General features: G+C 43.0%; 1 protein-coding gene across 1 annotated transcript; it reads right to left on the reverse strand.

Moving 5' to 3' along the window:
* Window positions 1–1,108: 1,108 nt before the first annotated feature.
* LOC122933281 lies at window positions 1,109–12,655 on the reverse strand. The gene is made up of 2 exons (XM_044288161.1): window positions 12,631–12,655; window positions 1,109–2,428 (listed from the first exon to the last, which is right to left on the reverse strand). The coding sequence occupies exon 2, from the start codon at window positions 2,401–2,403 to the stop codon at window positions 1,276–1,278; it is 1,128 nt and encodes a 375-aa protein (XP_044144096.1). The 5' UTR covers window positions 2,404–2,428; window positions 12,631–12,655; the 3' UTR covers window positions 1,109–1,275.
* Window positions 12,656–13,076: the final 421 nt, after the last annotated feature.

Raw genomic sequence — 13,076 nt, forward strand, 5'->3', positions numbered from 1 at the left:
TTTGAGGGGATTTGAAGCTACGATCTTTTGATGGCTTGTACTATGGACTGTGGCCGGACCATGGTAGACATGGGGGTCCTCAGAAGGCCCCCTGGTGCCGTGACAGATTCTAGGCACCCTATAATTGCATTTGTGGGGCCCCGAAAGGTGGCAGCTCCCTGTGTCTAACCGCTCAGATGCCACTATTGACCACGTCACCTGAGGGGTTTGACACTAGGAGCAGGAACCGCCACCATTGTCCATGTTGAATGCCACAGCCCTGCTTGAGGCTGGGCTCCACGGAATGGCCAGGGTGGTGCCCGGACCCCTCGCCAAGAAGGTACATGTCCTTTCTGCGCAGCTTTAGGGTGACTTTTTGTAGCACGACTGATTGTTTTTAACTATTCAACTACAGCAGCAGTCCGAATAAATGCATTCTTGTGGACTACAGCTGACATTCAATGGTTAAAATCAGTCGCGCTACAAAAAGTCGCAGTGTAGCCCAGGCCTAAAACCGCCAGACCGCAAACTGCAGCTCTGCCTCCATCATGCTACCTCTACGCCAAAACGCTGTCAGCAAATTGTGCCATGTGAACGGCCACCGATACAGTTGTCCCCTGTCGCCGTGACACACGGTCATGGCACAGTGCCACCATGTAATATTACACACATTGTGACTCACAGATGGGGTGAAGAGCCTTCTCCTCTATACAGAAGGCTTTATGGGCAATATAGACCAGCTCTTACCACACAAAAGCGATGGGGGCAAAGCCACAACAACCAGCTTGTCATATTTCCCCATATGAAGACTGCCATGAATCTATGGACACGTCTGTGACCTCTGATGCCCAGTCCTGTTTTCAGCCTTTGTTGCCCCGAGGCGTTGATGTCTCTAGTGCCTCGTCCTCCTGCCTCTCGGTGGTGGATCTTCTCACTACTTCCGGTATGACGTGCCTTCACACCTACTGTGCCCGTCTGAAGTGCCTGTCTCTCCATAGTCTTGCTTCAAGGCCTTTGAAAAGGTTACACAGCGATTTACAGGAGATCCACCTATAGGTGGCACTAGAGAGACATCATTCTTCCTTCTGGAGGAGAGCCAGTTTGCATACTTTTTTTTCCAGGAGCCTGTGAGATTAGCTGGATCTCTGCAAGCAGAACCAGTACCCTCAAAAGAAAAACTAGACATAGGACAAGACTATGATGTGTACACTGTGTTTTATTGTGAAAATCAAGACCCTAATAAGAAAGAGAGGACACAACTGTCAACATATATGTATGTAAGATGCTGGAAAACCTTCAGCCAAAGAGGCACACCGTACCAGATGCCATGCGGTGCTTATACTCATACAAGACATAGGAGGCCGGTGGGAAATTCCCGCTCATCTCTAGTTTCCCTGGCACAGTGTGTATGGTGACTCCCTTGCTGAGGCCCTCTAACAACTTGTTGAGCATACGCTGGGCAAGGTATCTCTTGGCGTAGCTAGGATCGGCTTCAATGTTGGCATAAACGTCTGGAGGCGGGTTTGGGATTTTCCACTCTAGCTCACCGATAAGTTGATTTATCTTTCCCTTGTCCAGGGAGACTGGGTTCTCACTATAACTCAGCACCACCTGAGTACCACATTCTCCCCGAACAGAGATGTAGCTTCCCTTCACCAAGACCCCTCCTGCCTTATCTACTGGTGAACGAGAGATCATCACTGCCCAGCGTAGCCAGTCATAATTTTTCTCCAGCATCTTCAGTATGCCCAATGCTTTTTCTTCATCTGTTAATGACTCATGAAGAGGCAAATACTTCTCAACATCCTCCTGGGCTTGCTCCTTGAAGTATGCAGCACAATCTCTAGAGGTGTCCTCCATTCTCTTATACAAAGCAGACATTTTGTCCGTCCATCTGCCCATCATGAGCTGGGTGTCTCTTCCTGTGAGAGATCCATGGACAAAAAGGCAAAGCAGGCCAGTGGCTAATACAAAGTTCACCTGCTGGCAGAAGGCAATCATCTCCCAGCGGCGTGGGTGGTGGTCTCTTATGACCTGCTGTAGTAGAGTGACATGGTCTGCCAGGACGGAGACTCCGAGAAGTCGATTGTACAGTGCATTCAGCTGTCTATCGATCTTGTAGTCGTACACATATTGGATGAACACCTCCTTCTCTTTCTCTTTGTAAGACTTTCCTGCCCGGACAATGGCAGCCAGCTGCTGGTACACAACTACGATGTCATCCTCACACCTGGTGACATTAGAGTCTCTCATCAAGCCCTTTCCAATTGCCAGCTGCCGGTCAATAGACTCCAAAGTCTTCCTGACAAACTCGATTTCCTCTGTTGTTGCAGAGTCATTCACCTGAGCCACCAGCCCCAGAACCACTGAGTTTATTGTCTGGAGAAATCCCACCGATTCCCATGCCTTAGTGAATAAAGTCATGACGACGTCCAATGTTCGGGTGAGCCTTCACAGAAAACAGAAAATATCATGAAAACATGTAATAATCAAAATAACACAGTATGGTATCATTACTCATTCAGTGAGTGATTGATTCGATGGCTTCCTCACTGAGAAAAAGTATTTACCCGAAGATTCAATGGAAAGATGCACAGTGAAGAAAAGACAGTGGAACTGCAGTTGTCCTAGATATAACATGTTAGTGACCAATTCTCGGTATCAGTACCGGATGTTTAAACTGGCAGTGCCACAAACAAGAGTCTGCATCACCAGGTGAAATATGCAATCTGCAGCAGAAGATACTAACCTATCCTATTCCTCATCCACATCTCACCTGTCTGCATGGACTACATCTATATAACCATGATATAGACCTCCCCTGTCTACAGTCCTCATCCACATCTCACCTGTCTGTATGGACTACATCTATATAACCATGTTATAGACCTCACCTGTCTACAGTCCTCATCCACATCTCACCTGTCTGTATGGACTACATCTATATAACCATGATATAGACCTCCCCTGTCTACAGTCCTCATCCACATCTCACCTGTCTGTATGGACTACATCTATATAACCATGATATAGACCTCACCTGTCTACAGTCCCCATCTACATCTCACCTGTCTGCATTGACTACATCTATATCATCATAATATACACCTCACCTGTCTACAGTCCCCATCTACATCTCACCTGTCTGCATGGACTACATCTATATAACCATGTTATACACCTCACCTGTCTACAGTCCTCATCTACATCTCACCTGTCTGTATGAACTACATCTATATAACCATGTTATACACCTCACCTGTCTACAGTCCTCATCTACATCTCACTTGTCTGTATGAACTACATCTATATCACCATGATATAGACCTCACCTGTCTACAGTCCTCATCTACATCTCACCTGTCTGTATGAACTACATCTATATAACCATGTTATACACCTCACCTGTCTACAGTCCTCATCTACATCTCACTTGTCTGTATGGACTCTACATCTATATTACCATGTTATACACCTCACCTGTCTACAGTCCTCATCCACATCTCACCTGTCTGTATGGACTACATCTATATCACCATGATATACACCTCACCTGTCTACAGTCCTCATCCACATCTCACCTGTCTGTATGGACTACATCTATATCACCATGTTATGCACCTCACCTGTCTACAGTCCTCATCCACATCTCACCTCTCTGTATGGACTACATCTATATAACCATGATATACACCTCACCTGACTACAGTCCTTATCTACATCTCACCTGTCTGTATGGACTACATCTATATAACTATGATATACTACCTCACCTGTCTACAGTCCTCATCTACATCTCACCTGTCTGCATGGACTACATCTATATAACCATGTTATACACCTCACCGGTCTACAGTCATCATCTACATCTCACCTGTCTGTATGAACTACATCTATATAACCATGTTATACACCTCACCTGTGTACAGTCCTCATCTACATCTCACCTGTCTGTATGGACTACATCTATATAACCATGTTATACACCTCACCTGTCTACAGTCCTCATCTACATCTCACCTGTCTGCATGGACTACATCTATATAACCATGTTATACACCTCACCTGTGTACAGTCCTCATCCACATCTCACCTGTCTGTATGGACTACATCTATATAACCATGTTATACACCTCACCTGTCTACAGTCCTTATCTACATCTCACCTGTCTGCATGGACTACATCTATATAACCATGTTATACACCTCACCTGTGTACAGTCCTCATCTACATCTCACCTGTCTGCATGGACTACATCTATATAACCATGTTATACACCTCACCTGTCTACAGTCCTCATCCACATCTCACCTCTCTGTATTGAATACATCTATATAACCATGATATACACCTCACCTGACTACAGTCCTCATCCACATCTCACCTGTCTGTATGGACTACATCTATATCACCATGATATACACCTCACCTGTCTACAGTCCTCATCCACATCTCACCTCTCTGTATGGACTACATCTATATAACCATGATATACACCTCACCTGACTACAGTCCTTATCTACATCTCACCTGTCTGTATGGACTACATCTATATAACTATGATATACACCTCACCTGTCTACAGTCCTCATCTACATCTCACCTGTCTGCATGGACTACATCTATATAACCATGTTATACACCTCACCGGTCTACAGTCATCATCTACATCTCACCTGTCTGTATGAACTACATCTATATAACCATGTTATACACCTCACCTGTGTACAGTCCTCATCTACATCTCACCTGTCTGTATGGACTACATCTATATAACCATGTTATACACCTCACCTGTCTACAGTCCTCATCTACATCTCACCTGTCTGCATGGACTACATCTATATAACCATGTTATACACCTCACCTGTGTACAGTCCTCATCCACATCTCACCTGTCTGTATGGACTACATCTATATAACCATGTTATACACCTCACCTGTCTACAGTCCTCATCTACATCTCACCTGTCTGTATGGACTACATCTATATAACCATGTTATACACCTCACCTGTCTACAGTCCTCATCTACATCTCACCTGTCTGTATGGACTATATCTATATAACCATGTTATACACCTCACCTGTCTACAGTCCTCATCTACATCTCACCTGTCTGTATGGACTACATCTATATAACCATGATATACACCTCTCCTGTCTACAGTCCTCATCTACATCTCACCTGTCTGTATGGACTACATCTATATAACCATGATATACACCTCACCTGACTACAGTCCTCATCTACATCTCACCTGTCTGTATGGACTACATCTATATAACTATGATATACACCTCACCTGTCTACAGTCCTCATCTACATCTCACCTGTCTGCATGGACTACATCTATATAACCATGTTATACACCTCACCTGTCTACAGTCCTCATCTACATCTCACCAGTCTGTATGGACTACATCTATATAACCATGTTATACATCTCACCTGTGTACAGTCCTCATCCACATCTCACCTGTCTGTATGGACTACATCTATATAACCATGTTATACACCTCACCTGTCTACAGTCCTCATCTACATCTCACCTGTCTGTATGGACTACATCTATATAACCATGTTATACACTTCACCTGTGTACAGTCCTCATCCACATCTCACCTGTCTGTATGGACTACATCTATATAACCATGTTATACACCTCACCTGTCTACAGTCCTCATCTACGTCTCACCTGTCTGTATGGACTACATCTATATAACCATGATATACACCTCACCTGTCTACAGTCCTCATCCACATCTCACCTGTCTGTATGGACTACATCTATATCACCATGATATACACCTCACCTGTCTACAGTCCTCATCTACATCTCACCTGTCTGTATGGACTACATCTATATAACTATGATATACACCTCACCTGTCTACAGTCCTCATCTACATCTCACCTGTCTGCATGGACTACATCTATATAACCATGTTATACACCTCACCTGTCTACAGTCCTCATCTACATCTCACCAGTCTGTATGGACTACATCTATATAACCATGTTATACATCTCACCTGTGTACAGTCCTCATCCACATCTCACCTGTCTGTATGGACTACATCTATATAACCATGTTATACACCTCACCTGTCTACAGTCCTCATCTACATCTCACCTGTCTGTATGGACTACATCTATATAATCATGATATAGACCTCACCTGTCTACAGTCCTCATCCACATCTCACCTGTCTGTATGGACTACATCTATATAACCATGTTATACACCTTACCTGTCTACAGTCCTCATCTACATCTCACCTGTCTGTATAGACTATATCTATATAATCATGATATAGACCTCCCCTGTCTACAGTCCTCATCTACATCTCACCTGTCTGTGTGGACCACATCTATATAACCATGATATAGACCTCACCTGTCTACAGTCCTCATCTACATCTCACCTGTCTGTATGGACTACATCTATATAACCATGTTATAGACCTCACCTGTCTACAGTTCTCATCTACATCTCACCTGTCTGCATGGACTACATCTATATAACCATGTTATACACCTCACCTGTCTACAGTCCTCATCTACATCTCACCAGTCTGTATGGACTACATCTATATAACCATGTTATACATCTCACCTGTGTACAGTCCTCATCCACATCTCACCTGTCTGTATGGACTACATCTATATAACCATGTTATACACCTCACCTGTCTACAGTCCTCATCTACATCTCACCTGTCTGTATGGACTACATCTATATAACCATGTTATACACCTCACCTGTGTACAGTCCTCATCCACATCTCACCTGTCTGTATGGACTACATCTATATAACCATGTTATACACCTCACCTGTCTACAGTCCTCATCTACATCTCACCTGTCTGTATGGACTACATCTATATAACCATGATATACACCTCACCTGTCTACAGTCCTTATCTACATCTCACCTGTCTGTATGGACTACATCTATATAACTATGATATACACCTCACCTGTCTACAGTCCTCATCTACATCTCACCTGTCTGCATGGACTACATCTATATAACCATGTTATACACCTCACCTGTCTACAGTCCTCATCTACATCTCACCAGTCTGTATGGACTACATCTATATAACCATGTTATACATCTCACCTGTGTACAGTCCTCATCCACATCTCACCTGTCTGTATGGACTACATCTATATAACCATGTTATACACCTCACCTGTCTACAGTCCTCATCTACATCTCACCTGTCTGTATAGACTACATCTAAAAAATCATGATATAGACCTCACCTGTCTACAGTCCTCATCTACATCTCACCTGTCTGTATGGACTACATCTATATAACCATGATATACACCTCACCTGTCTACAATCCTCATCTACATCTCACCTGTCTGTATGGACTACATCTATATAACCACAATATACACCTCACCTGTCTACAGTACTCATCTACATCTCACCTGTCTGTATGGACTACATCTATATATCTATGTTATAGACCTCACCTGTCTACAGTCCTCATCCACATCTCACCTGTCTGTATGGACTACATCTATATAACCATGTTATACACCTCACCGGTCTACAGTCCTCATCTACATCTCACCTGTCTGTATGGACTACATCTATATAACCATGATATAGACCTCCCCTGTCTACAGTCCTCATCCACATCTCACCTGTCTGTATGGACTACATCTATATAACCATGTTATACACCTCACCTGTCTACAGTCCTTATCTACATCTCACCTGTCTGCATGGACTACATCTATATAACCATGTTATACACCTCACCTGTGTACAGTCCTCATCTACATCTCACCTGTCTGTATGGACTACATCTATATCACCATGTTATAGACCTCACCTGTCTACAGTCCTCATCCACATCTCACCTGTCTGTATGGACTACATCTATATAACCATGATATAGACCTCACCTGTCTACAGTCATCATCTACATCTCACCAGTCTGCATGGACTACATCTATATCACCATGTTATACACCTCACCTGTCTACAGTCATCATCCACATCTCACCTGTCTGTATGGACTACATCTATATAACCATGATGTAAACCTCACCTGACTACAGTCCTCATCCACATCTCACCTGTCTGTATGGACTACATCTATATAACTATGATATACACCTCACCTGTCTACAGTCCTCATCTACATCTCACCTGTCTGCATGGACTACATCTATATAACCATGTTATACACCTCACCGGTCTACAGTCATCATCTACATCTCACCTGTCTGTATGAACTACATCTATATAACCATGTTATACACCTCACCTGTGTACAGTCCTCATCTACATCTCACCTGTCTGTATGGACTACATCTATATAACCATGTTATACACCTCACCTGTCTACAGTCCTCATCTACATCTCACCTGTCTGTATGGACTACATCTATATAACCATGTTATACACCTCACCTGTCTACAGTCCTCATCTACATCTCACCTGTCTGTATGGACTATATCTATATAACCATGTTATACACCTCACCTGTCTACAGTCCTCATCTACATCTCACCTGTCTGTATGGACTACATCTATATAACCATGATATACACCTCTCCTGTCTACAGTCCTCATCTACATCTCACCTGTCTGTATGGACTACATCTATATAACCATGATATACACCTCACCTGACTACAGTCCTCATCTACATCTCACCTGTCTGTATGGACTACATCTATATAACTATGATATACACCTCACCTGTCTACAGTCCTCATCTACATCTCACCTGTCTGCATGGACTACATCTATATAACCATGTTATACACCTCACCTGTCTACAGTCCTCATCTACATCTCACCAGTCTGTATGGACTACATCTATATAACCATGTTATACATCTCACCTGTGTACAGTCCTCATCCACATCTCACCTGTCTGTATGGACTACATCTATATAACCATGTTATACACCTCACCTGTCTACAGTCCTCATCTACATCTCACCTGTCTGTATGGACTACATTTATATAACCATGTAATACACTTCACCTGTGTACAGTCCTCATCCACATCTCACCTGTCTGTATGGACTACATCTATATAACCATGTTATACACCTCACCTGTCTACAGTCCTCATCTACGTCTCACCTGTCTGTATGGACTACATCTATATAACCATGATATACACCTCACCTGTCTACAGTCCTCATCCACATCTCACCTGTCTGTATGGACTACATCTATATCACCATGATATACACCTCACCTGTCTACAGTCCTCATCTACATCTCACCTGTCTGTATGGACTACATCTATATAACCATGATATACACCTCACCTGTCTACAGTCCTCATCTACATCTCACCTGTCTGTATGGACTACATCTATATAACTATGATATACACCTCACCTGTCTACAGTCCTCATCTACATCTCACCAGTCTGTATGGACTACATCTATATAACCATGTTATACATCTCACCTGTGTACAGTCCTCATCCACATCTCACCTGTCTGTATGGACTACATCTATATAACCATGTTATACACCTCACCTGTCTACAGTCCTCATCTACATCTCACCTGTCTGTATGGACTACATCTATATAATCATGATATAGACCTCACCTGTCTACAGTCCTCATCCACATCTCACCTGTCTGTATGGACTACATCTATATAACCATGTTATACACCTTACCTGTCTACAGTCCTCATCTACATCTCACCTGTCTGTATAGACTATATCTATATAATCATGATATAGACCTCCCCTGTCTACAGTCCTCATCTACATCTCACCTGTCTGTGTGGACCACATCTATATAACCATGATATAGACCTCACCTGTCTACAGTCCTCTTCTACATCTCACCTGTCTGTATGGACTACATCTATATAACCATGTTATAGACCTCACCTGTCTACAGTTCTCATCTACATCTCACCTGTCTGCATGGACTACATCTATATAACCATGTTATACACCTCACCTGTCTACAGTCCTCATCTACATCTCACCAGTCTGTATGGACTACATCTATATAACCATGTTATACATCTCACCTGTGTACAGTCCTCATCCACATCTCACCTGTCTGTATGGACTACATCTATATAACCATGTTATACACCTCACCTGTCTACAGTCCTCATCTACATCTCACCTGTCTGTATGGACTACATCTATATAACCATGTTATACACCTCACCTGTGTACAGTCCTCATCCACATCTCACCTGTCTGTATGGACTACATCTATATAACCATGTTATACACCTCACCTGTCTACAGTCCTCATCTACATCTCACCTGTCTGTATGGACTACATCTATATAACCATGATATACACCTCACCTGTCTACAGTCCTTATCTACATCTCACCTGTCTGTATGGACTACATCTATATAACTATGATATACACCTCACCTGTCTACAGTCCTCATCTACATCTCACCTGTCTGCATGGACTACATCTATATAACCATGTTATACACCTCACCTGTCTACAGTCCTCATCTACATCTCACCAGTCTGTATGGACTACATCTATATAACCATGTTATACATCTCACCTGTGTACAGTCCTCATCCACATCTCACCTGTCTGTATGGACTACATCTATATAACCATGTTATACACCTCACCTGTCTACAGTCCTCATCTACATCTCACCTGTCTGTATAGACTACATCTATATAATCATGATATAGACCTCACCTGTCTACAGTCCTCATCTACATCTCACCTGTCTGTGTGGACCACATCTATATAACCATGATATACACCTCACCTGTCTACAATCCTCATCTACATCTCACCTGTCTGTATGGACTACATCTATATAACCACAATATACACCTCACCTGTCTACAGTACTCATCTACATCTCACCTGTCTGTATGGACTACATCTATATATCTATGTTATAGACCTCACCTGTCTACAGTCCTCATCCACATCTCACCTGTCTGTATGGACTACATCTATATAACCATGTTATACACCTCACCGGTCTACAGTCCTCATCTACATCTCACCTGTCTGTATGGACTACATCTATATAACCATGATATAGACCTCCCCTGTCTACAGTCATCATCTACATCTCACCTGTCTGTATGGACTACATCTATATCACCATGTTATAGACCTCACCTGTCTACAGTCCTCATCCACATCTCACCTGTCTGTATGGACTACATCTATATAACCATGATATAGACCTCACCTGTCTACAGTCATCATCTACATCTCACCAGTCTGCATGGACTACATCTATATCACCATGTTATACACCTCACCTGTCTACAGTCATCATCCACATCTCACCTGTCTGTATGGACTACATCTATATAACCATGATGTAAACCTCACCTGACTACAGTCCTCATCCACATCTCACCTGTCTGTATGGACTACATCTATATCACCATGTTATAGACCTCACCTGTCTACAGTCCTCATCCACATCTCACCTGTCTGTATGGACTACATCTATATAACCATGATATAAACCTCACCTGACTACAGTCCTCATCCACATCTCACCTGTCTGTATGGACTACATCTATATAACCATGTTATAGACCTCACCTGTCTACAGTCCTCATCCACATCTCACCTGTCTGTATGGACTACATCTATATAACCATGATATAAACCTCACCTGACTACAGTCCTCATCCACATCTCACCTGTCTGTATGGACTACATCTATATAACCATGATATAGACCTCACCTGTCTACAGTCCTCATCCACATCTCACCTGTCTGTATGGACTACATCTATATAACCATGATATAAACATCACCTGACTACAGTCCTCATCCACATCTTACCTGTCTGTATGGACTACATCTATATAACCATGATATAGACCTCACCTGTCTACAGTCCTCATCTACATCTCACCTGTCTGTATGGACTACATCTATATAACCATGATATAGACCTCACCTGTCTACATGTCTGTGAAGGTTTTATCCAGGTCATGGTATATCTGTAAAGAATAAATCAAGGCAACTGGACTTAATGTAGATTTCTTGAAAACGTTTCACTCGTTCTTCCAACGAGCTTTCTCAATTCTGAGTGACTGTACAAAAATTCTGGGAATAAATATGTAACTGAATCATATTTATCATAATCATGATATACACCTCACCTGACTACAGTCCCTATGCACAGCTCACCTGTCTACAGTCCCTATGCACAGCTCACCTGACTACAGTCCCTATGCACAGCTCACCTGTCTACAGTCCCTATGCACAGCTCACCTGTCTACAGTCCCTATGCACAGCTCACCTGTCTACAGTCCCTATGCACACCTCACCTGTCTACAGTCCCTATGCACAGCTCACCTGTCTACAGTCCCTATGCACACCTCACCTGTCTACAGTCCCTATGCACAGCTCACCTGTCTACAGTCCCTATGCACAGCTCACCTGTCTACAGTCCCTATGCACACCTCACCTGTCTACAGTCCCTATGCACAGCTGACCTGTCTACAGTCCCTATGCACACCTCACCTGTCTACAGTCCCTATGCACAGCTCACCTGTCTACAGTCCCTATGCACAGCTCACCTGTCTATATGGACTACATCTATTCTAGTCCAGCACACTGGTTTTCCCGTATGCTGTATGTAGAAAACACATCTCACCTGTTTCGTGAAAGAGTTGTCTGTATTTTGCTATTTGCTTCTGTTTCTTAGTTTCTTATCCAAAGCTTATCAGAGCCCTCAGGCGGGCGATACCAGTAAAACAATAGACCCGGCTTTGATTGGTTGTCGTTCACAACATACCCTACGAGAAGGTGACATTGAGAACATACCGACAGCAATGTCACAGAACTACATCCACCCTAGATAGAAAGCTTCTGACCGTGCTGCTTTCACGTTGCTGAGGATGAGTGTCAGGCCAGGAATCTGTATCTCTGTATCCTACAGAACTCCTCTGAATCTCCATATCTTATTCCTCTTCATCATATGCTATGACTCTTCCCGGTGTGTAGCAACTCTTTTCTGTATCCTATGTCTGTTCTCTGTATTTTTCTTCCATGTAGTTATTAGAATATCGGTCAAAGTTCATTTTTTCAGTAATGTAACTT

This window comes from Bufo gargarizans, chromosome 3, assembly GCF_014858855.1.
Source record: "Bufo gargarizans isolate SCDJY-AF-19 chromosome 3, ASM1485885v1, whole genome shotgun sequence".
Lineage (NCBI taxonomy): Eukaryota > Metazoa > Chordata > Amphibia > Anura > Bufonidae > Bufo > Bufo gargarizans.

What these genes read in the sequence shown, in the direction of transcription:
- LOC122933281 (XM_044288161.1), bottom strand. Translation starts at nt 2,403, where the DNA reads ATGACTTTATTCACTAAGGCATGGGAATCGGTGGGATTTCTCCAGACA.